Genomic DNA, 26,586 nt, shown 5'->3' on the forward strand with positions numbered 1-26,586 from the left:
GGGCGCCACCTACCACCCAAATCTCAAGGCAGTGGGACACGTGGTTGATGTTTAATGAATTATTTTAGGTTTTACTGATTTCAAACATTTCTACCATAGGAAACAATGGAGATTTAATGTCACCATATCCTAAACCTAACACGGATCTCCAGCTTTCTTTTTTTTTTAAAGCTAAGCTCTAGCTCTTGTAGAAGTGGAGTTATGGAGCAAAATGTGCAGTCATTTTTCAAGTGTTCAGATTCTTTGGTGTCTAATAACCTTTCCTCATAATGAATCCCTATGAAGATTCATTGCACACCTTCATTTCTTCTGTTCATTTTGACTGTCACTGGACAGTGCCAACTATCAGCTGCCATGTGCCAACTACATCCCACCCTCCCACCTGCAAGGCAGTGGGGCAGTCATTTTAATTTTTAGGAATATTGAAATGTTTCAGATTCTTTGGTGTCTAATAACTTTTCTGCATAATGAATCCCTATAAGGATTCATTATATCCCTTCGTTTCTTCTGTTCATTTTGACTATCACTGGACAGAGCCAGCTGTTAACTGCCATGTGTCAACTACACACACACACACACACACACACACACACACACACTCAATTTATTTTTTAGGTATTTGTGAAGTGTTAGGGTTTTTGTGTGTCTTCATTACACACCTTCATTTCTTCTGTTCATTTTGACCCCACTGCTTTGCAGGTGGGGGTGGGGAATTAGTGGCATCCCATGTTCCAACTACCCCCCAACCCACAAGCCGCTGGGTACTCAGTTTATATTTTAGGAATTTTTGAGGTGTTTATACTCTTTGGTGTGTAATGAATCATCATAGGGATTCATTATGAGGAAAGGTTATTAGCAATAGCAATAGCACTTACATTTATATACCGCTTTATAGCCGAAGCTCACTAAGCGGTTTACAATGATTTAGCATATTGCCCCCAACATTCTGGGTACTCATTTTACCGACCTCGGAAGGATGGAAGGCTGAGTCAACCTTGAGCCCCTGGTCAGGATCAAACTTGTAACCTTCTGGTTACAGGGCGGCAGTTTTACCACTGCGCCACCAGGGTAATTAGACACCGAAGAGCCTAAACACTTGTGGGGGGAAATCCTAGAACATATGAGTAGTACCCCACTGCCTTGCGGGTGGGGGGGGGTGTAGTTGGCACATGGCAGTTGACAGTTTGGCACTGTCATGGGAGGAGAGCTGGTCTTGTGGTAGCAAGCATAACCTGTCCCCTTAGCTAAGTAGAGTCCACCCTGGTTATAAATGAATGGGAGACTAGAAGTCTGAGCACTGTAAGATATTCCCCTCAAGGGATGGAGCCGTTCTGGGAAGAGCATCAGAAGGTTCCAAGTTCCCTCCCTGGCATCTACAAGTTAGGGCTGAGAGAGACTCCTGCCTGCAATCTTGGAAAAGCCGCTGACAATCTGTGAAGACAAAACTGAGCTAGATAGAACAATGGCCTGCATCAGTATATGGCAGCTTCCTATGTTCCACTGTCCAAAAGACAGTCAAAATGAATAGAAGAAATGAAGGTGTGTAATAAATCCTCATAGAGATTCATTGAGGGAAAGTTATTATACACCAAAGAATCCAAACACTTGGAAAATAGTGACCACACATTTTGTCCATAACTCCACTTCTACAAGGGCTAGAGCTTAGCTTTGTTTTTTAAATGAAAGCTGGGAATCTAGGGAAATTAATAGGAGAGATCCAAATCTTGAATTGATTCAAATCGAATCAGGCACGATTTGATTTGGATATGAATCTAGCCAATGGACCACAGAGGTGATTTCTTTTGTCTCCAAATCACCTGAATCAGCTAGATTCAGATACAAATCAATTTGTACCCGAATCAATTTGCACATCCCTACAAAACAGTACAAGTTTGTTTATATACATTAACAGGAAACTGACTAAAGGGGGCTGGATCATTGGACAGCAAGAGAGTGAAAGTTGTGCGATAAAGGAGCATAAGGAGATAGAGAAACTGAATGAATTATTTGTGTCTGTTTTCACTGTGGAAGATACAGGGCAGATACCTCTGCCTAAACAGATTTTCACAGAGGAAATCTGAAAAATTGAGTCAGAGGTGAAAGGAGGTGATTTTACAAAGCTTAGCAACAAATTAACAAGAGCACCTAGTCCAGTCAGCATCCACCGAAGAGTTTTTCTGGAGTAAACCCAGGAAAATACAGGCCAGCTTAATGTCTGTTTTAGGTACAGTGAGGGAAATAAGTATTTGATCCCCTGCTGATTTTGTCCGTTTGCCCTCTGACACAGAAATGACCAGGCTATAATTGGAATGGTAGGTTTATTGTAGCTGTGAGAGACAGAATAACAACAAACAAACCCTCAAAAGCCCAGTGCCCAAAAGTCAGCGATGGATTTGCATTGTAGTGAGGGAAATAAGTATTCGATCCCCTATTAACCAGCAAGATTTCAGGCAAACGGACAAAATCAGCAGGGGATCAAATACTTATTTCCCTCACTGTAAGTTAGTAAAACTCATTATTAAGGATAAAATTAACAAGCACTTAGAAGAATTAGTCTTGCTGAAGAAGAATCAGCATGGCTTCTGCAAAGGGAAGACCTTTTTTGGAGATCTTTGACAGAGTCAGTCAGCAAGCATGCAGTGATCAGGTCAAAACTATATATTTGAACATTCAAGAAGATTTTGACCAGGTTTTTGGTCTCTCACCAAAAACCCTTGAGTAAATTTAGTAGTCATTGGGCCAGAGCGTGATTCTCATCTGGATCAGTAACTGCTTACAGAACTGGAAATGGAAAGTGGACAATCTTCTACAATGGCAAGAAGAAAGAAATGGAGTGCCCCAAGGATACGTATTGAGACTAGTGCTTTCAAACTTCTTAGGGGTGAGCAGTGACATGGCCAAGTCTGTGGATGACTAAACAATTTAAGTGGTAAAAACTGAAATAAATCGCAAAGAGCTCAAAAGAATAGGAATTACAGCTCATCTGCTTTGCATGTAGGTTTATTCTCTGGCAATTCTAGCAGGCCTGGGAAGAACACACTGGAAATCTTGAAGAGTTGCTGCTAGTCAGTGTAGACAATACTGCACTAGGTGGACCAATTTTCTGACTCCGTATAAGACAGCTTCATATGTTTATATGCACATATGTTCAAGATCTCTCTAAATGAGTACATACATGGGCAACAAAATGGTTCAGTGCAGGCAAGTGTAAACTGATGATCACCGGGGCAATCAATCAATCAATACTAAATTCACAAATATGTTGACAGGGGTCTGAGCTGGCAGTGATGGACCAGGAAATAGATCTTAAGATAGCACAGCAGCTGTCTCAATGAAAATATAAACCCATTGTGCCCATTCTCACAATTGAGTGAGAGGGCTACTGGGCGGAAGGCGAGGAAGACTGCTTAGACTTACCTTCCCTTTAGACAATCCTCAGTCTATGCTGGGCAAAGACTGGCTGCCCACAACAGCACAGAGGTTTGGAGTTAAGGACATGTTGTTCCAGCCCTCGGAACTCCCATAAGGCACTGTGCAAGTATGACAGCTACAAAACCCACTAAATTCCATGCCTTCTGAATCAAAATTATGGTGTGATTACATTTGGAATATATGTTTAATTCTACTTATCACATCTCAAAAAAAGATATGACAGGGCTAGAAAAAGCGCAGAAAAGTTAAAAGTTAAAAGGGGAATAGTTAAAGGGTGGGGAGGACTTATGAGAAAATATAGTGATTTTTAGATTAGAAAAAGGCAACGGAGGTGGGGTGCAACAGAGGTTTATAAAATTATGCATGGTGTGGAGGAAGTAGATAGAAATTTTTCTCCCTCTCTCATAATATGAAAACCCAGGGTCATCCAATGAAACGTATTAGCAGGGTATTTAGGGCGGATGGAAGTATCATTCACACAGTGCTTAATTAATTTATGGAATCAGCTGCCACATGATGTGATTCTGGCCACTAACCCCAAGGGTTCCAAAAGGGTATATTCATGGAGGATGAATCTATCAATGCCTACTAGTCATGATAGCTATATTCTACCCCTCAAATGCCAAAGAAGCTTGCCTCTGAATGCCAGTTACTGTGGAGCAACTGTAGGAGAGAGGTACTGCATCCATCTCCTGTTTGTGGGCTTCCCAAAGGCATCTGTCTGGCCATTGTGGGAAACAATCTAGAAAGGAGTGGAACCATTAGAATTTTATTCATCAGTATTTTGGTTTAGATTCATTTCACCCAGAATAATAAATAATTATTTTGACTGTAATACAGCTCTGTAAGATGAATACAATTATAACTATTTCACTTATGAAAAACATTTTGTTCACTGTTTATTCTTGATTTTAAAAATACATGTAATAGGATTTAAAATAGGAAAATATCCTGTCCAGGATGAATGGTAGAATGGCAGCAGGGCAGAAGTATGGTGTCAAAGAAACACAATAAGCTTCCAGCCTCAGATCAAGAACCTTTCACACTGAGGCAAGGCTAAACCTGAGCACCAGGAAGGCTAGCAAATAACCCAATCCTGATTCTAGACAATACCCCTCAAATTCCAATGAAAACACACTTTATTAATTGATTAGCAGAGGTGCTTAAAGGCAAGTAGTTTAGCAGCTAGATTTAAATAAAGTATTAAAATAAGGAAAAGGACCAAGGAACTTCATAGTATAATATGATTATATTTTATAAATACCTTTCATTCACATTTACACAATTCCTGAGTTTTTAATGGAGTTGAAGTAAAATTTGTGGATGCTGATACAATGCTGGCATACCAGAAGAAGTCTGCTTCCAGAGACAAGGACTATGATCCCACCCTTCCTTCCAATGAGCTCAGGGTCATGTAGATAGTCTCTCCACACCCATTTTATTCTCACAACAATCCTGTGAAGTATGTTAGTTAATAACGAGCCCACCATCATCCATTCAGCTTCATGGCTGAGTTCTACACACATAAGGTAGACATATTTAGTACTAAGATCTTTTTAGATAGTTATTGTGGGCCATATCTGTTTTGAATTATTTGTCTGTGCAGAAGGCCAGGTTTCCTACCTGCTGGTTTCCTGAAAACCAATAATGAATTCAAATAACAGATTTCTGCTGGAAGTGCATTCCACAGCCCAGCAGCAGCTACAGAGAAGGCCCGCCTCTGAGTCACCACCAGACGTCATAGTGGTAACTGAAGACGGACCTCCTCAGATGACCTTAATGTGCAGTGGGGATCATGCAGAAGAAGGCACTCTCTAAGGTAACCTGGACTTAAGCTGTTCAGGGCTTAAAAGGTAATAACCAGCACATTGTATTTTGCCCAGAAACATATCAGCAGCCAGTGCAACTGTTTCAAAACAGGCATAGTAAGGTCTCTCTGGGTTGCCCCAGAAACCAATATGGCTGCCGCATTTTGAACTAACTGAAGTTTCTGAACACATACAAAGGCAGCCCCACATAGAGCACATTGCAATAGTCAAGCCTGGAGGTTACCAGCTGATGCACCACTGCCTTGAGGTTGTCCTCTTCAAGGAATGGATGCAGTTGTCGAATCAGCCAAAAATGATAGAAAGCACTCCTGGCCATCAATGTTCTCTCAATTTTTTTCATCTGTGTGCGGAATGAGTTTTGTTCTGGGTGGCAGTATCAAGGCAGTGTGCGCGCACATACAATCAGAGTTGGAGCTTCCTGATTAAATCTGAGCAGGATCTAAAATTAACTCAGCCTAACCTACTTAACAGGGTTGTTGTGAGGAGAAACTTAAGTATGTAGTACACTACTCTGGGCTCCTTGGAGGAAGAGCAGGAAATAAATGTAACAACAACAACAACAACAACAACAATAAAATAATAATAATAATAATAACTGAGTTTACATCCTAAACCATGTGAGTGCACACATGTGTGCACACCTTAGAGGGAACACTGCTGGCTATGGCTTCCACCTGAGATACCAGGGTGAGGCCAGGGTTCAGGAGTACTCCCAAATTTGCCAATGATACCAATCTCTTTTGGGTAGTGAACATCCAAAACGGATTGTGAGGAGCTCCAAAAGGATCTCTCCAAACTGGGTGAGTGGGAGACAAAATGGCAAACGCAGTTCAATGTAGGCAAGTGTAAAGTGATGCACAATGGGACGAAAAACCTCAACTTCAAGGATACGTTGATGGGATCTGAGCTGTCGGTGACTGACCAAGAGAGGGATCTATGGGTCATGGTGGACAGCTCGTTGAAAGTGTCAACTCAATGTGCTGCAACTGTGAAAAAGGCCAATACCATGCCAGGGATCATTAGGAAGGGGGGTGAAAATAAAATGGCTAATGTTATAATGCCCTTATAGAAAACGATGGTGCGGCCACACGGGTACTGTGTACAATTCTGGTCACCACATCTAAAAAGGACATTTTAGAACTGGAAAAGGTGAAGAAGAGGGCCACCAAGATGATCAGGGGCCTAAAGCACCTTTCTTAAAAGGCAAGGCTACAAAACCTGGGGTTATTTAGTTTAGAAAAAAGACAACTGCAGGGAGACATGATAGAGAGCTATAAAATCATGCATGCATAGTGTGGAGAAAGTGGATCGAGAGAAATTCTTCTCACTCTCACATAACACTACAACCAGGGGTCATCCCATGAAATTAAATGCCAGGAAATCTAATCAACAGGTGGAATTCTCTGCCACAAGATGTGGTGACAGCCAACAACCTGGATGGCTTTAAGAGGGGTTTGGATAACTTCATGGAGGAGAGGTCTATCAATGGCTACTAGCCGGAGGGCTATAGGCCACCTCCAGCCTCAAAGGCAGGATGCCTCTGAGTACCAGTTGCAGGGGAGTAACAGCAGGAGGGAGGGCATGTCCTGAACTCCTGCCTGAAGGCTTCCAGCAGCATCTGATGGGTCAATGTGTGAAACAGAATGATGGACTAGATGGGCCTTAGGCCTGATCCAGCAGGGCTGTTCTTATGTTCTTACTTGCGTGTCATCATCATACTGATAACACCAAGCACTAAATCTCTGAATGACCTCACCCAGCACTTTCATATAGATATTAAAAAGCACTGTTGACAGAATGGAGCCCTGAGGGACTCCATATAACAGCTCCCAGTTTGAGGAGCAGCTGACACCAAGCTCTAACACCTGGAATCTACATGAGAGATAGGAGCAGAAACACTGCAAAGCAGTGCCCCCTATCCCCAACTCCCCCAGGTGATCCAGAAAGATACCATGGTAGATGGTATCGAACGCCACTGAGAGATCCAAAAGGACCAACAATATCACACTCCCTTTGTCGATTCCCCAGTAAAGATCATCCATCAGGCTGATGAAGGCTGACTCAGCCCCATAGCTTGCTCTAAATCATTTTCAAATGGGTCTAAATAATCAGTTTCCTCCAAAACTGCCTAGAGCTGGTCGGCCACACCATCCTTTCAATCACCTTGACCAACCAAGGGAGATTGTCCTATAATTATCCATTGCTAAGGGGGGTCCAGAGACGGCTTCTTAAGAAGCGTTCTAAACATTGCCTCCTTCAAACATGGAGGCACCCTAACCTCCCTCAGCGATGCATTTTTGATATTAACTAGGCCACCTCCAACAATCTTCCTGCTATATAGAAACAGCCAAGCCGGGCAAGGATCCAGAAAACAAGTGGTAGGCTGCACCGTTCCAAGCAGCTTGTCCACATCCTCAGGAGTCACAGATTGAAAATGATCCAACCTAATACTGTAAGAGGGATTGTTGGACACCTCTTTCATACACCTTGCAGAAATAATGGAGTCCAAGTCCCAAAAACACAGGAGATTTTGTCTGCAAAGAACCCAATAAAAGTGTCACAGCAGAATATTTCCAAGGACTGATTAAAAGCAGAAGGAGCAGAAATTAAACTCCTCACAACCCGGGATAGCTCTGCTGAACGCAAACCCACAGAGACAATGCACACAGACCAAAATCCTTTTTTTTTGCTGCACACATCGCTGCCACATAAGCCTTCAAATGGGTTATTCAAACGGAAATAAGCCTTCAAATGCACCATCCTGTCAGATTCGAGCCACATTCTCCTCCACTTGCGTTCCAGTTGCCTACTCAGCCACTTCAGCCCCTGCTGAAGTACAATTCTGGTGCATCCACATGCCCTTTCGCCAGCACCAAGCAGTTCACCTTATGCCACCACCTTCTTATTAGCTCTCTTGAGATCACGGCTAAGGCTAGGTGGTGAACCCAATCTTGAGCATGCACGTGGCCTGTGTTTGTCCACATGTCTGCAGTAGTAATGGCCATCTGAGCATGGGTAGTTCCTGTAATATGGCTCAACTGCATAGTGGCCATAATTTTCCCTATGACACAGGCCTTGACTGTAAAGATCACTGTCCTCCAGGTCATTGAAATAATCATACGCCACATAGGGGTGGCATCTGTCCATGACATACTGATCTCCCCATCTCAGAATCAACATCTCTTGGGCTGATACAATTTGCAGTAATGCCTCCTGTGCCCCCGTGTGCACGATGGAAATTCTTTCCAGGATTCGCTGGTAGAAAACTGAGACTTCAGGAATTCCAGTGGTGACACGTCTCCTTGACCCTCCGAAGAATCTGGATCTATTAACTGGTCTACAGGGGTAGGAGTCCAAGGAGCCACTGTATTGAGATTGTAGTGGGGACAGTTGGATTGGACTGGGTACTGGGGATCGCAGAATTATGTGTTTTAGGGGTGTGCAATTTGGATTTTCGATGTTTCGATTCGGATCCGAACCGAAACACCCCTGTTCTGTTTTGTAGCCAAATATGGCCCATCCGAATCACCCCTGATTGGATTCAGATCTGAATTAATCCGAATCCGAATCTGAATAGATTTGGATTAAAAAATGGGTCCCGGGGCAAAATAGTGGGGTGGGGTGGTAGTGCCCAATGGGTGGAAGCTACCACCCAAATTTCAGGGGGATTGGGCAAAGGGCTGATTTTTGGCAAATTTTTGAAGTTTTAGTGTCTTTGGGGCAGACCGGGGGCATAACGTGGGATCTGGGCCAAAAGAGTGGGGTGGGGTGGTAGTGCCTAATGGGTGGAGGCTACCACCCCAATTGCAGAGTGATTGGGCAGAGGGCTGATTTTTGGTGAATTGTTGAAGTTTATGCATCTTTAAGGTTTCCCCCCATTAGGTATAATGGCGGGTATATCGCTTCACGTCGGGGGGAAAGGGGTGGCCTAGAGCGGTGTGGGGTTGGTGGTAGTGCCGGGTAGGGGCAAGGAAGCTACCTGAATTTTTTCAAAGGATTTGGGCAGAGGGCAGCCCCATAAGTGCACTTGGGGGGTGCTGGGGTGGCCCGGAGCGAGTGGTGGTGTAGTGCACATAGGGTGCCAACCACCCCCATGCGTTGCTAACCCATAGCGTACAGGGTTCTGTTGTTTCTGAGGTATTCTGAGTGTGGATTCTATGATAGCAAATGAGATTTTCAATGAGACACCATGAATCCATTCTAATTTGCTGAAAGCTCCATTATACCTTATGAGGAAAAACCTTAAAGACGCGTAAACTTCAACAATTCACCAAAAATCAGCCCTCTGCCCAAATCCTTTGAAAAAATTCAGGTAGCTTCCTTGCCCCTACCCGGCGCTACCATCAACCCCACACCGCTCTAGGCCACCCCTTTCCCCCCGACGTGAAGCGATACACCCTTCATGGGGGAAAACCTTAAAGACGTGTAAACTTCAACAATTCACCAAAAATCAGCCCTCTGCCCAATCACTCTGCAATTGAGGTATTAGCCTCCACCCATTAGGCACTACCACCCCACCCCACTCTTTTGGCCCAGATCCCACGTTATGCCCCCGATCTGCCGCAAAGACACTAAAACTTCAAAAATTCGCCAAAAATTAGCCCTTTGCCCAATCCCTCTGCAATTGGGGTGGTAGCCTCCACCCATTAGGCACTACCACTCCACCCCACAATTTTGCCCCTGGGACCCAAAATTCGAGCAGACGTCACATCAGACCTTTTTGCATTGAAGTCAATGGGAGGCAAAATGGCAGGAAATTCAAATAGAAGTCATTGCTCAAATGGAGGGGGAAAAAGAAGGCCACAAAATGGCGGTCCAAAACATCAGAATATTTCAGATCCGAAACAGGGGTGATTCATTTTGGATCCAAAATTATTCGGGGCTCTTCGTGGGTGATTCGGTTCGGATCCAAATCACCCGAAATTCGCTGTTTCGGGTACAGATCGTTCTGTACCCGAAACGTTTCGCAGATCCCTAATGTGTTTCTTATTTCTCCTGTGCTTCTTAAGTTTCGACTCCTCTCCCTCCGCTGCCACCTCCACCTCCTGCTTATGCTTTTTCTTCTTCCCTGAGGTAGATGTATCCCCCTTCGCTACTGTTTTGGGAGGTGGGTGATTCTGCTTCCCTAACCCTGTCGAAACCGACACCAGGTTCTATCCTGCTGGTGATGAATTCGTGGCTGTTGGTTTACTGAGAAGCAGTGCTGGAGTCAGACTGCCACGATACTCCCTCTTTAGCCTTTGTACTGGGGGCTAAAAGAGGTCTGCTGCTGGCTACCAAATTGCTGGCTTGGAGGGCATGCTCCCACAGAAGTGCCCCTAAATGGGAGGCTCTGTTACGTCTACCCTGTTTTGTAAATCCTAGGCAGACGGAGCACAAATCAACTCTGTGGGCTTCCCCAAGGCAAGGGAGACACTTAAAGTGCCCATCTGAGTTGTGGATATTTGCAACACACTCAGTGCAATGTTTAAAGGTGGGTTTAGCCATTGTGGCCATAGGGTAAGCACGGCCCAATGACAAAGCAGGCCAAACAAAAAAGCGGTGGGTGGGATTGCAAGGAAATCAAAACGCAAAATGGAAAGGCAGATAACTAAGTATGGGCAGTAGTGGAATGAGAGAAAATAAATTAACATAGGAACATAGGAAACTGCCATATACTGAGTCAGACTATTGTTCTATCTAGCTCATTATTGTCTTCACAGACTGGCAGCAGCTTCTCCAAGGTTGCAGGCAGGAATCTCTCTCAGCCTTGCCATGTACCAGAAAGCTGTTTACATCTGGACTTACCTGATACCCCTGGTGCATAACCTGGCGGTAGTCTATCCTCCCCTGCTCGATCTCCTTCGGAGAGTTGAAAGCCAGATCTTCCGTCTAGTATGGCACACAGCGTCCTTCCCTTTGGCCCGTGCGGTAGCATTTAAGGAGGTTGAGCGGGGAGGCCTAGCCCTACCTGCCCTGCAACCCTATTTTGTAACTGAATTCATGTCCTACAATTTTGGAAACTGGATTTTCATGAATGTCCATAATATGTCCAACCTCCTGCAAAAAACCTGGGTCTCGCTTTTCGCTCTGCATTGGCGCAAGTCAGCATGGGGCACAGCATGGTGGGGGAAAGGATCTTTCAATTATAATATCACATAAGTATTAAAAAGAGAACACCCGGACTACTTGAGAGATTTGTTATTCACACTTAAAAATGGAAGGTTGAACCGGATCTATTTAAAGGATCCTCCTCAGTTAAGCAGCTAAGGAAAACAATTTATGGAGAGATTCTAGAAGTGGGTTTCTTAAAACCTGATTTAGAACGTAAACGCTACAAACACTGCACTTCACAGTGCTTGTTACAACCCGATCACCCTATCGCTCTCTTTAAGGAGAAAAAAGTCCCTTAATGCGGCTAAGCCATGGCTCCCAGAGGACCAGCAAGAGTGCCCTAAAATCACCTGCAAACAGAAAGCTAGTGAGCTAGGTAAAACATTCAGGTAGGAATGTGCACAGACCGGTTCGGAGGCCATTCTAAAGGCCTCCAGACCGGTCCGGTCACTGGGTGGTTTTGGTTCGGGTGGGGAGTTTGGGGGCTTCCATTAAGGGCGGGGGGGGGCTTTACTTACCCCTCCCGCGCTTTCCACACACTGCCGCCGTAATTATTGAAGAAATTGCTCCTCCGATGGCTGTTCCTATTTTAAAAAATGGCTGCCCCCTTGAAGCCCTGGCCCCCTGCTGCTGCCTTGAAGCGCCCTCCCACCCCCTTAAATCTCGCCCCGGGCCCTTAAATCATGCCCCGATAACATTAAGAGGCGGGCGGCGGGGAGATGTCCTCCCGCCCCCTTCCCTGCTAGGCTGCAAAAGACTTTAGGAAGGCTTCTGCGCGCGCACGCGCAGAAGCCTTCCTAAAGTCTTTTGCAGCCTAGCAGGGAAGGGGGCGGGAGGACATCTCCCTGCCGCCCGTTTCCCTGCCAGTCTGCAAAAGTACTTTTACTTTTGCAAAGAACTTTGCAAAGAACTGTTTCTTCTTTGCAAAGTTCTTTGCAAAAGTAAAAGTACTTTTGCAGACCGGCAGGGAAACGGGCGGCAGGGAGATGTCCTCCCGCTCCCTTCCCTGCTAGGCTGCAAAAGTACTTTTACTTTTGCAAAGAACTTTGCAAAGAAGAAACAGTTCTTTGCAAAAGTAAAAGTACTTTTGCAGCCTAGCAGGGAAGGGAGCGGGAGGACATCTCCCTGCCGCCCGTTTCCCTGCCGGTCTGCAAAAGTACTTTTACTTTTGCAAAGAACTTTGCAAAGAAGAAACAGTTCTTTGCAAAGTTCTTTGCAAAAGTAAAAGTACTTTTGCAGACCGGCAGGGAAACGGGCGGCAGGGAGATGTCCTCCCGCCCCCTTCCCTGCTAGGCTGCAAAAGACTTTAGGAAGGCTTCTGCGCGCGCACGCGCAGAAGCCTTCCTAAAGTCTTTTGCAGCCTAGCAGGGAAGGGGGCGGGAGGACATCTCCCCGCCGCCCGCCTCTTAATGTTATCGGGGCATGATTTAAGGGCCCGGGGCGATATTTAAGGGGGTGGGAGGGGGCTTCAAGGCAGCAGCAGGGGGCCAGGGCTTCAAGGGGGCAGCCATTTTTAAAAATAGGAACAGCCATCGGAGGAGCAATTTCTTCAATAATTACGGCGGCAGTGTGTGGAAAGCGCGGGAGGGGTAAGTAAAGCCCCCCCCGCCCTTAATGGAACCCCCCACCCCAGTGCCGGACCGCAGCTCCGCGGTTCCGTGCACACCCCTACATTCAGGGAAACCCACTCACATTTCTTAAAAGAGTGTGTGGTAGCCAAAAGAGTGTGGCAGGGAGTAAGCAAGCTGTTAGAGTGGCCTGATTTGGAAAAACAGACTTGGGAAGAACTAACCTCGGGCTTGAGCGATAGAACCTCTTTTCGAGGTCCCAGAAAGAAACCTTCAAGGAAACAGGATGGAACAGGTGCCCTCATACTAGGGAATCGGAATGTTCCCCTCCTCGTAATCAGGTTAGTAAACCTGTATGTCATTTATGCAATGCTCCTGCATAGGAACAGGGAGGGAAAACGTGACCAAGAGGTTCACGTGGATGAGACAGTAAATCTCTTCTGGAAAAGTTTGTATGGTTATGTGCAAAAAGACAAGAGTATCTCTTCTAAACAGCAGTGGGACAAATTGTGGAAATGGACATCGGATGTAAACCCCGCCCCCCATTACCTGAAGTGCCTTGAAATCCCCCCACCCTGAGTTACAGTATTACCTGCATATACTTCATAACCTTGTGGGTTTCCAAATCATTGTGTGTAAATCTTTGTAGATATATCATGTACAAACAACCACTTTGTATATAATTGTGCTTTGGCAACGTACTGTATGCTTTGGTAGTTTGTTGGTTCAATAAAAAAATCTTGTCCTATTTAAAAATAAATAAATCTTGTCCTATCTTGGAGAAGTCTGGGAGGGAACTTGAAACCTTCTGCTCTTCCCAGAGCGGCTTGATCCCCTGAGGGGAATATCTTGCAGTGCTCAATCATCAAGTCTCCCATTCATATGCAACCAGGGCTGACCCTGCTTAGCTATGGGGACAAGTCATGCTTGCTCCACAAGACCAGCTCTCAAATTAACTCAAAGGAGAGATGAGAGTAAATAAGGCCTTTCTTGGACAGAAAACAGAGGAACGCTCCAAGGATCCTTCTCGGGGCGGTCAAATGGAAGACTGAGATAGGATGGGGTATGTTCCTACAGAGGGAGCTAGGCTTCCTGCTCTTTTATCCTTTTATGGAGAAGATTTGAAAAGTTCCAGATCCTGGTCTCTGCACAGGCACATAACCCAAGCATTATGTCGAGAGACCACAAAGAAGAATAATTTTATTATAAGAATATTTTCTTAATTTCTGCATTTATATCCCGCTCTTACTCCAAGGAGCCCAGAGTGCTGTACATTTGCTTGAACAATCCTGCCACTGAAATTAACTGAAAACAATACTTTTTACGCTAGAATATGCTCAGGGAACATGATGGTTGTTTCTATTTTTAGAAGAAATTCTGAATATAATAATTGGCAGCTCTCACCACTATCACCTTCCACCGGCCCTCTCTGGCCCTCCCTCAGCTGCAGATACACCACAGCACATGTTGCCACTGGCCTACTGATAGCAACACTGAGTCCTCTGCAGAGAGGGTCCGTGGAAGGAAGCTGGTGGGAAGCCGATCTTACAGGCAGTGTACGCCCTCTGTCCTGACCCCACCTCCTGGTCCTCTCCATCCTGGCCCAACTGGGCAACCATGTCCTCTGCAGATAGTCACTCCAATGGTAGATTTGCCAGTGTGTTAAGTAGAAACCTCCCACTGTCCAGTCATAGCAGTATGGGCTTAATATGGCTTGACAACCATAGCAGAGTAACCTAATACAATCTCTCTCTCTCTCTCACACACACACACACACACACATACACACACACACACACAGTCTGAAAGATTTTCATGGACTGTATCATTTCAGACTGTAGGCGAGGAACTGCATGAAAATATAAACATACATAGATCAGCAGCTCTTCAGAACTTCACACTGTGATCTTTCCACCTCTGCTTCTACATGCAAAGAACCACTGAGCTTGGCTTTTTGGAAGACTAAAAGTTCCCTCACAGGTCTACATCTTGAAAAGGGATAGGTTAGAGAAGAGTCTCTCTGATAACCAGTTTTCTATATAAAGGAAGGGTGGGGCTTTTTTGTTTGCTTAAATATGACCAGTCAGTAATACGATTCTCCACCTGTAGTATACAGCCGTAAGTACAGGAACAATTTTATTGTAAGACTAGTGACTGTTAAGCCCGTTACATTAATGGGCACTAGAAGAGTGGTGTTAGAAGAGCGCTAGAAGAGTTGCGCTAGAAGAGTTGCCCGCGGCTCCAGCCGGGCCCACCACCCACCACCGCCCGCGGCTCCGGCCGGGCCCACCACCCACCGCGGCTCCGGCCGGGTCCGCCACCCACGGCTCCGGCCTGGCCCACCGCCGCCCGTGGCTCCGGCCGGGCTCAACACCCACCGCGGCTCCGGCCGAGCCCGCCGCCCACCGCGGCTCCGGCTGGGCCCCCCGCTGCCGCCCGCGGCTCCGGCCGGGCCCACCGCCGCCAGCCGTGGCTCCGGCCGGGCCCAACGCCGCCTCGCCTTGCCCGGCCAGACCCGCCGCCTCAGCTCCGCGGCCACCATGGCCGCCCACAGCCTGGCCTGCTAGTTCTCCTGGGTGTGCCGCCAGGACCAATCAGGCGCCCCCTGCATACACAGACACCTTTACGCGTGCGCCACGCATGCGCAGAACACCTTCAAGAGACACGGACGCAGATACCTTAGGGTTTTATTATATAGGATGAACTGCTTGTCTAGCAGCCTCAGAATAATCACAAAAGGAAAAGGGAAAGATGTGGGGCAAAATGCTTTATATAATAATAATAATAATAATAATAATAATAATAATAATAATATATTTTCTATTGAAAATTATAGTGCAGTTCTATAGTTCCAGGAATATTTTTAAGTTATCAGACATGTAATAACTATCTCGGACAACATCCCACTGTGATTAATGTTTTGGCATAGAAGAAGAAGAAGGAAGTATTGCAATATGAGGACAATTAAATGCTGCTACTTCTTAAAAAGGAAACAGACAAGCTATAAAACAATATATATAACTGAATGAAATATACAAACACAGATATGGAAAAGTATATAATAGATAAATATATGTTGGCAATACTCTCTCTCTCAACACATACTCTTGTGATGTATATATATTCATATACAATTCCACTCCCCTTCAACTAATAAAATGCTTTTCTAGGCATTTCAAAAATAGTCCTATCCTAATTTATGCACTGAGATTCCTTTACTTTGCCCTTGAGTAGAGTGACACTTGGAAGATGGTGTTAGTTCTAAAAGAGGTTTCAATGATTGTGAAAGATGCAGAAGAGCTCCATCAACCATGGTAATGCAGCCCAGGGAGCCCTTCAATAGAATTCAAGCCCATTCTTTAACTTCACAAGAAAAATGACCTTGACAAATAGTCTTAGCTAGCAGGCAATGTGATTATTAAATATGTATAGGCTATGCAACACTAAAAATGGAAAGGGTAGAAAGCCAAGCTAAGCAGTTTTATCCTGTATATGCCATGAAACACAGTAACTTCTTAGAATACACATATGTATTCTTTATCCCAGTAGCAGAGCAATTATTGCCAAGGTGGATCCAGAGAAAAAGTCCCATGAAGGAAGCTAGGTATTGCTTCCCCCCGCCCTACCTTTTCAGTGAACCAGAATTGTTGAAATTTTTATTACTTTTCTTCAAACATATAAAAACAGAGATCAAAGAAGATTACACACACACATACACTCCTAGAAGGTGAAACCAGTCATTGACTGGGCAGAATCATTTTATGTAGATTACACTGCTAGGAAAATTCAAGAAATGAAATCCAGGGCTCCCTCTAATATAATGGGGTTACAATCACGGAACTGCAATATTGGAGTGCTTGAGCAAAAAATAAAAAAAATAAAAATGGAGTTAGGTTTCTTTGCTAAACAATCCACTCTCATAGCAAGAGTGGATGGAGCAGCCTGCATGGGGGCAGTGGCTATTTAAACTTTCAATCTTCCGATGCATCAGTTGAAAAGGGGAAGAGTGGCTATTTAAACTTTAAACCTTCCCATGCATCAGCTGATAAGTGCAAGGAGGTGTAAGTTTAAATAGCCACTCTCCCTGTTTTTCAGCTGACATGTGGGGAGCTTTAAAGGAGTGGCACAAGAAGCAAGAGTGAATGGAGCAGCCTGAGCCTCTCATGCCTCTTCTTTTAATCCCCCCCTGCATCCTGTGCTAGCTAAGAAGCAAGGAGAGTGGCTATTTAAATTGTATATCAATTGGGTTGTGTGGGGCAGAAAACCACAAATAACTGAAACTCCCCCCCCCGGTGATAACTAAGTTGGTGTGCAGGGAGGTGGCCTGCAAATGGATTAAACTGCTATTCAAGGGCCACCTGTGTTTGTCATAGAATTTTTTTATTAGCGTGCTTGCAAAAGGGAAGTAAAAGAACAGTCTGGAATTTGTACAAGTCCAACTTCAAACATTATCCATTTTATTGAATAATTACCATATATGGTAAATTTGAATCATAGTAAATCTGAATCTGAGAAACATCTGCATATCTTGATCATTATGCTATTTTGGAATTATTGATCTGATTATTGAATGTTAAAAAAAATCTGTTGAGAACAATAACTATTAACTATTATTATATGGAGAATGCAAAATTTGGTATCTGTAGGTAATCAAGAAATACGGAGACAAGGAATATTTATATACAGCTTTTCAACAAAAGTTCCCTAAGCGGTTTACACACACACACACACACACACACACACATATACATATTTGGCTCCCTGTCCCTAAAGGGCTCACAATTTTTAAAAAAACTCATAAGACAGACCCCAGCAACAGCCACTGGAGAGATGCTGTGCTGGGGATGGATAGGGTAAGTTGTTCTACCCGTTAAATAAAGAAAATAACTACATTAAAAAGGTGCCCCTGTGCTTGGTTAGCAGGGGAATATGATATTCACAATTTCTTTTAAAAACTATTTAAAATTTCACCGAGCATATTCTGGTGCAAAAAAAAAAAAAAAGGTGCATCCAGTTACATTCAGCTAATTTCAGTGGCAGGATTGTGTATGTGAAATTTGGTATCCGTAGGTCATCATGAAGTATGACTTTATTTCGCACAAACCAGCCAACGAATTCTTCAAAATATATAATAGATATGTAAACACTTCTACATAAAAACAAATCTGGAGAAGCTACAAATAATACCTAGTGTTGTGCACAACACTGATAGTAAGAATTTAAAAATGTAATATTTCCATCTATTGTGCTTGAAATAAAAGTCAAAACTAGTCACCAGATTTCACATATTTTATCCTAATTATGACTTGATGTTTGACAGGCAGCTAATCTATCCATTGTGAATATTTATTTTATTTTATTTATCAAATTTGTACACCACCCCAAACTTTCATCTCTGGGAGGTTAACAATAACCGCCTGGGAGTATGTCCTGGACTTCAATCCTTGTAGTCAAAATGAGCAGCTTCTTGGACACATAAGGAATGTTAAACAGAAAAAGAATCATCCAGGCCACCCTCAGATCAAGGAAACTCAGTTTGGGGTCTGTACCTTAGGAACAAGCTATAAGCTAAATTACTGCAACATGATTGGTTTTCAATAACTTTTTAATAAAAGGAGAGAGAGGGAGAAAGAGAGAGGGAGGGAGGGAGGGAGGGAGGGAGAGGGCATATAACTGTTGCAAAGTCCCAGTGGGTGGCGGGTGAGAAGGTCGTCCCATTAATCATCTGCACCACTGAGAAAACAGGAGCTCACCAGATTACACAGCTAAATTGTACTTACAGAAATGGGGCAAACTAGAATTATGTCTCTTCAGCCAACCAAGACATGTAAAAAATGGGTAAGACGGAGTTGTTCCTCCACAAGTATCTGCTTGTACCTCTTTCAGGTTTTTTCATTCTTTGAGAACAATAACTATCGGGAAGCACGTTTAAATCAGTAGAACACATATATGCACCCAAAATTAGCCAACTTCCAAAGTTTAAAAACATACCATAAATAATTAACACACACTTTTCCAATCCCTGATCCACATCAACATTTTCTGTTAATCTCAAAAATATATAGTCCCCTCCCGCCTTTTCGTTTAATGCTTTCTTAAGTCTTCTGCTAAAGAACATAGGCGTGTTTGTGCATCCGTGCAGGAAAGTACAAATGTCAATACAACATTTGCATCAGCTTCCAGCTCCAGTGTTAACAAGCTAGCTCATTTATTCATGTGCATTTCTATTACTAAGAGGATATGAAAGTCAGTATGTTGATAAAGTGCCAGTGCACAAGTATCTGAAATGCGATGTCTAAATGCTATTTGATTAATTACTTTAGATCATATCTACTGTGCTTTCTTCAAAGGCTTAGCAACTAAGTATTTGGTCAGTTATATTACATTAAACAAATGTAGAGAAAAGGTTAAAGTCAGAAGGGGAAAAAATTAAATAAGTATCAGAGAAATGGGAAAGGAAAGAGTCATAACCACTAAGAGAGAAAATGGTGAAATGATAACTACTACTCATAGTTTTAAAAAGCTACAAGAAGAGGCCTTTAAAGCTAAGATTTAGCTACAGTAAACAGGCAGCACACAGATGTTGGTTCAAGATATTTTCTATTACATTTTGATATAAATAGTAAACGAAAGCTTTCTTCCAAAATTTATATCCCATTTTGTCTGGTTGATAGCACAGTGACCTCATTCAAATGGATGCATTTCAATGTAGCTGTCATTGTTTAGCATACGGCTCACTGCTGTACAGGGCTCTGCTCTTGCTTCTTTCCTTCTCTGTCCACTGCACAAGTGAACTGAGTACAGTGTCTGAACTATGGAAATAACTTGGGTAATGTCTTAGGCAACTTCCAGACACCAAAGGATAAGATCACAATACTTGCAACGTTTTCAAATGCTACAAATTACTGGAAACTGTTCAACCCACCACAAATGCAGCACCTGTGGTTGGAGGTTCCCATAGATTTAATTGAGTTTTCTGTGCTTGTGCGTGTATGTCTGTATTTTGATTCCACTCATTAGCTGCAAATCTGCACTTTGCCAGTTATTGCTAAAGCACTCGCCTAGTCCTGGCTCCACCTCCGCAGTGGCCCACAATTGGCTTCACGACTCACTACCTGTGGCACCAACTATCACCTGCCCTGCCTAGTGCCCGTTCCCCAGTCTGAGGAACCACCAGCCACCAGGAAGGTAGGAAACATCTCTTGAATTTTAGAGGGAGCACTGAACTACAGAAAACTACAAAATGGGAAAATAAAAAACAACAACAGAACCAAGGACAAAAAATTCGGGGCATAGCAAAATCTTTTGAGGATAGCAACTTTGTTGTTTTCAGTTTTTCAAACTGAAAACTCTAGGAAAATAAAACAGAGGCAAAATTTAAAACCTTAGGGAAATTCATGAATTCCTTTAAGAAAAAAAGGTGAAATCTGGATCAAGTGAGAGGTGGATGATTCTAAACATATGTCTGATTTATACTAGCAGCTACTGACCTAAAGTCCTAGAAAAAGAAAAAGAAACAGACATCCCTGAAATCAAAAGGTAGGGAAAAAGAAAGAAAGCAGAATGGATTTGCCAGCAAAATAGAAAAGTTGTTCTTAGAAGTGCTGTGCTCTAGACATTCTTACAAGCACTTGAAACAAGAAACACAAGTGGGTTGTGCTTCCTGCTTTTATTCTCTTCTGCAATACATAAGAAGGAAAGAAAGCTTGCACATTTACTGTGTGCGGAAGGTGTATCTGTCTCCACACTGAGGTCATATCCATCTTCTCACAGATAGATCCCTTCTTGAACATTAGAGAAAGACAAAAACAGTGGCTAACATCCAGGCTAAGCAGGCGTTGGTGCTACATGGGAAGTAGTGGCACTTCTGATGGCTTCCCAACTTGAGTGGCACTGGTCCTCATATGGGGCTAGGGGGCATTTCAACAACCCCTCCTTTCCCTGGAAGCACTCTCTGCCATACAGAAATATGTCCCTGAGGGCTGAGCAATCTTCAAGGATATATTTTCGTGTGACAGAGAAGGCTTCCTGGAGTCGAGGAGCTTGTTGAAATTCCCACCCACCCCTCTGTACAGTTGCCAATGCTGAGTTAACTGAAGTTGTTGGGAGCACTAATACTTTTCATGTAGCACTGGCACTTCCTTAGTATGGATGTCAGCCAGAAAATTCAAGTCATTTACACTTATTATTTAAGCATGTGATATAACGTCCAAAGTGACTGCTAGAAAAATAGATTTTGGAAATGGTGACAATTCAAAATAATTATACAACAGAAACTGATGGCACAATATCAATAAAGTAGAATGAATAAGAAATGCCCAAGAAGTACAAGTGCTGAATTATGACATCTCCAGAAGAATGAGGACACACATCAGAAGAATGGCACATGCAAACTTAGATAAGCTTTGCAACAGAAATAGTGCACTCTCAATGGTGACTTCCTCACTGATGAAAGGAAGACAGCTGTGCCCCATTGTTTTGGTTGTCAGTAGTAATACTGTTCTAATGCTTATGGAATAATTATTTAAAGAATTGAGTCCCCTGCAAGACCTCAATGAAATCCTTGAGCAGTGCATTGAAAATTATAATGAAGAACACTCTGCAAAATAACCATTCAGAGTTGCCATGTATACTTCAAAAGTTGCCATATATACTTCTATACCAGGTTTCAAATACAGATAGTTTAAAAAGATGACATGGAAAGCATTTCTGATACAACATCTTGTGTATTTATTATTTCTCTGTGTAAACTGCTTCGGAAACATTTGCTGAAAAGCGGTATATAAATATTTGTTGTTGTACTGTTGATAAATTAATAGTAACCACCCCTCAAAATTATATTTTGAATTATCCAAATAGAATGGCTAATTCCTCAAGCATAAAATAATGCACACATATGGAATACATGGCTGATTGCATATGTTAAAATTCTTAAAGCAAGATTTTCTCTTTTCTCTCTCAACTAATTTGATACCACAGCATATAAAGAGATAAACATTTTATTTTGTGCCTCTTTTTCAATAGGTAGTTTTGCTGACATGTTGTCAGCAACAGAGATTACTGTAATGCTTAACAGAGAGTGAAAACAACCAAGTCAAATGAAATTAAAATGTGCTTTGACAGTGACTAAGTTAAAATCTATTTCAGTAACAACACCTAGTAAAACAAGATGTACAAAGTAATTAAAATAACGCAGAAAAAGAAAAGATGCACTCAGATGCTTTAACATAGCGTACATCAGGCCATATAAGTTTTCAAAGTTAAAGAAAGGAATATTGTCAAATTGTGAACTTGTAAAATTCAATTGAAGTTTGCAAACATTTACAGATTAGGGCCAAATTCCAGATTATTTTAAAGTGTTATTTGCCCATTTTTATTATACGATGCAACAGTAATGACATGTCTTAAGTAGTATTTTAATGTTGTTTCTCATGGCAATGCTATTTGTAATTTGTTTAGTAAAGCCAAAGTTAACTGTTAAAGCTAGGGATGAGCCCGGACTGGTCCAGAGGCCATTTTGAAGGCCTCCGAACTGGTCCGGACTTGAGGGCGGTCTGGCACTGCTGTGGGGGGCTCTTTAAGGGCGGAGGAGGGTGTACTTACCCCCCGCCGCATTTCCCCCACCGGCACCTTCGTTTAGTAAAGCTTTTGGGGCGGCAGGACACCTCCCTGCCGCCCCTTCCCCCAGTCGTCGGCAAAAGGCTTCACAAAGCCTTTTGCGCGTGCGCACGTCACGTCTTCGTGTCACGTAAGCGCGCGCAATTTGGAAAAGGCTTCACATGGTGAAAACTTCACATTTTGCCTTCAGATGCTGTTTTTATTTTTTAAATTTGTATTTATTTTATTTATTATCTTCATTTAGCTATCCATCCATTTCCTGTGACATTTACCTTCAATTTACTGTGGTAAAAGTGGTGGTTAGACACTATTCCTCTTATTCTTACTTATGAAGATAATCAAATATTTTGTTATTCAAAAGAAAAAAAGATAAAATTATTTCTATTTTGGTTTACTGCTTTTGCCATTCTCTTTATCATTATCAATACTTCATCAGGAATATTCATATAGACCTCAATGCAATGTATCAGACCACCTACTTGTTAAGGAAATTAATTCATAAACAAGTAAAGCACAAGTCGCTTCAATCATCTGCATCTTTTAATAAGGAAAAAAGCCTTTAAAAAAAAAAGACTGATATGAAAGTTGCATAGTTGATTATTTACAAATTAGAAAATCTAATATTTAGTTACAATTGAATTTACTTTAGTTTCTTTGTGCTCAATTTATGAAGTTAATATATTCCTTGAAAACCTTAAACAAATAATTGAACATCTTAATTTTAACTGAGGTGCCTAAAGCTCTTTCACTATCCTACCGTCCACGTTTAGTGCACTTTTGCTAGCAGGAAGCATAGTAGCATTTAGCACAGCTGCTGGATTACTGAATTCAAAGAACAGTACAAGCCAAAAGTCAGCATAAGTAAAGAAACGGCACCCATAGCTATCCCCCATATGTGTGGGTCTTGAGCTTTCCCCAGACACAGGACCAATTTCAAGCACTCAAAGCCCTCATAAGAAGACCTCCCTTTCCTTGAGATGTATAGGTGACTGCTTCATTGATTCTACCTATCTTAGATGCATTAATGCCAGTTGACACAGTATACAAGTACACTAAATTGCAAGCTGAAAACAAACTGATTTTCCAAGGATTGTAATTTGTTTATTTCCTACATTTCTACGGTAGTATTCAAAGCAGCTAAGTAGTAATTAAAAACAACATCATCAACAAATCTAACACAACAGCAACAAAGACCTGGCTAAAATACCATCTTCTTTGTTCCCAAAGGACTACCTAACTAAATCCCAGAATTTGGAATCCCAGAGGCGGGGGGGGGGGGGAGTGCCTCCAGGATTCCAAAGCCAATCACTCAGGAAGAATTCCTTCTTAGCTACATTAACTGGAGTCCAACTCATAACACTTATATTATATATGGTCATGGAATTGAATATAAGTGTTAGACTGATGGGACAATACGTTGGATTCCATGGACAGCATCTAGATGTTATTCATGACTAAGCACCATTGAACAAATGAGACAAATAAATTAATCATAACCAAAGTCCCTTAATTTCAGTGGGACAGTAATGACTAACTTAAGTCTGGATGCTGCTGAAAGTTTTTGTTTCACAAATGAAAAGACTGTTAATAGAAGAAGAGTTCTGATCATGCAAGGGTTCCTTCTATGGCAGAGCTCTTCTGTAAATGGAAGCTCAACTCAATGCATTTATAACTGTGGAGTCTGGTGCACTCCTAAACAACAGACCTGAGTGAGACAATTCCCTCTCAGGCCTGTCTCCATTATGTTTTCAACTCATCTTTGGCTCATGCCATTTCATGCAGTTAGTCAGGGTGGACAATCACAAGCGGATGATGCAACCAAAGTAACAAATACAGTACAGCCAAGAGTGAAAGCAATCAAAGGAGGTGACACCTGTCATCCCAACAAGAAAGGAATGGCTGAAAGACAGAGTTCTCAAAAGGGTCAGGTAGATGGAAAGACTTTGGGCATACTATTTGTAGATTTCAAGTCATTTGTGTAAGTGCATATATGCTGATTAGCTATTAAAAGGAGTTGTTGAGAATGTCCTTCAGCATTCTGTTTAATAAGATGGCTAACATAGAATCATAGAATTTTAGAGCTGGAAGGGACCTAGGAGGACTTCTAGTTCAACACCCTGCTTACTGCAGGTAACTGCTAGTGTATCCCTGACAGGCGGCCGTCCAAGCCCTTGGAAGCAGGATAGTTAAGGAGCATTATTTTATATGATTCTCAAAGTACAGCAGCTACTGAAAGCAACTAGATGGAATGTTAACTATTGTACACAAGTACTGCACACAAAGCTGTCCCAACTGTATCTTTCAAGGATTGACAGACTGCTTGAGGTTCTAAATACTACCACATGTGTAGTTCAGGTTCTTGACCAGTCTGGCTTGGTTAAGGCTAGCCAGGAGGAATGGGCTGTCTGCAGGTTGGAATAAGCAATCTCTCTGTAGGGGGAGGTATTCTGCCACCTTCTCTGAAGAAGGTAGTCATCTGACCCCCTTTAAAAACAAAAATCAACACTGAAAAGGAACTAAAATCTTTCTGTTTTCGAAAAGGTTGTAGAGTGTTTGGGGATGGGAAAAGAAGCATTCCCACCAATCTTACGCTACCCTAATGTCCCTAAATGCTGTAACAACAGTCCATAGTGTCAAAGCTGCTGAAAATATAGCCGAATCAGCAAGGAGCAAACCATAATCACCCCAGTGGTGGCTGCTGGGACTGGATGGGTGCTAGGCAAGGCAGTGATAAGTGAAGCCAGGAGGTGGAGCCAGCCAGGTGTGGGTGGTGCTGGAGGTAGAGCCAAGTGTGACTCAATGGATTGATAGCCTAATATGAATGGCAACTTCATATGTGCACTGCTCTTCTTCTGTAACTGTTCCTCCCACAAAGAGCCAACGTTCTCAGAGGATCAGAGGTGCTTCCAAAGGATTACATATGGAGATCTTTGATGATGTTGCTTTATATACAAAAGTTGATAATACGGCAGCCAGGGAGAACCTTATACAATTATTACATGTTAACAAGAGGGACATAGAATGATATGGGTTATCAATTGAGGACATTGAAGCATTGATTATAGTTTGCCTACAATGCAATGCAGTGTTTAATGCAGTGTTTAAATTTAATGGGAAATTCTATTCTCAAGAATGGGGTTTGGCCATGGGAAACCGCCCCCCCCCCCCGCCCTTTAGTCATCAGCTACATGAATAATGTAGAAAGTAAATATGTTACTCAAGATGTGATTTTATACAAAAGGTACTTTGATGTTGTGATCATTATCACACAAACTAAACAGGCTGATGAGAGTTTTGAGCAAATGAATAAGGGGGGGAGCATAACGTCGACCAGTGAGGCACCAAATAATCAGGGCTGGTTGTCTTTCCTTGAGACAGAGATTTGTCTCACGGAGGGAAATTTACTGACCAAATCGTACAGGAAACCAGAAAAAAAAGAATCAATTATCAATAGTAGATCTTCACACCCACAAACAATCAAAACATAGACAGTGGAGATTATTATAAGGAGGGCAGGTGAGGTGTCTTTTCAGGGCGATGCAAGTCATGCCGTAGAAAGCGCAAGTAACCTAGCAGAGATCAATGGATATAGGTTCCCCTTAAAAGATCAGGTGGGATTAAATATGAGGCAGGATTGCCCGCTTTGAAGATTCCTTCTATCTCAGATAATTTCATTAGCCAGTCTCATAGAATTTTAATGAAGCATGGGGTAACGGCCAATGTAGTTTGTCAAACAGTTAAGACCTTAAGCCAACATTTGGTGAGATCGAGACTATATGATAAAAGATGTGAAACAAAAGCTTGCCTAGTGTGTGAAGAAAGGGAAGGCACCCGTAAACAGAAAAGTGTTGTTTATAAGATTACTTGCGTAGATTGTGGCGAATGTTATGTGGGAGAAACAGGAAGGCAACTATTGGCTAGTTTAAAGAACATCTGGCAGACTCAAAGTATCTTAATATAGAAAGATTTTGGTCAATACACATGAGATATAAGAACAAAGGAAAACAATGCCACACTTAAAGTGTATATCTTGGAGATAGAACATT

At 42.7% G+C, this 26,586-nt stretch overlaps 1 protein-coding gene across 37 annotated transcripts in view; it reads right to left on the reverse strand.

Annotated features, from left to right (window-relative positions):
* The window catches only part of GPHN (gephyrin), a 556,374-nt gene that overhangs the window by 210,430 nt on the left and 319,358 nt on the right, over window positions 1–26,586 (reverse strand). Inside the window, exon 1 of one of the 37 annotated variants that reach the window (XM_053285176.1) lies at window positions 11,873–11,979. The exons of 35 other annotated variants lie outside the window; for them this stretch is intronic. Coding sequence is in view for 1 of the 2 variants with exons in the window: in XM_053285169.1 (XP_053141144.1) it covers window positions 11,049–11,066 (18 nt within the window). In the remaining variant the exon portion in view is untranslated. Of the gene's footprint in view, window positions 1–11,048; window positions 11,082–11,872; window positions 11,980–26,586 lie in introns of those variants that run through there. One more of the 37 variants, XM_053285169.1, reaches the window with a different exon arrangement.

Source organism: Hemicordylus capensis, chromosome 1, assembly GCF_027244095.1.
Source record: "Hemicordylus capensis ecotype Gifberg chromosome 1, rHemCap1.1.pri, whole genome shotgun sequence".
Taxonomy (NCBI): domain Eukaryota; kingdom Metazoa; phylum Chordata; class Lepidosauria; order Squamata; family Cordylidae; genus Hemicordylus; species Hemicordylus capensis.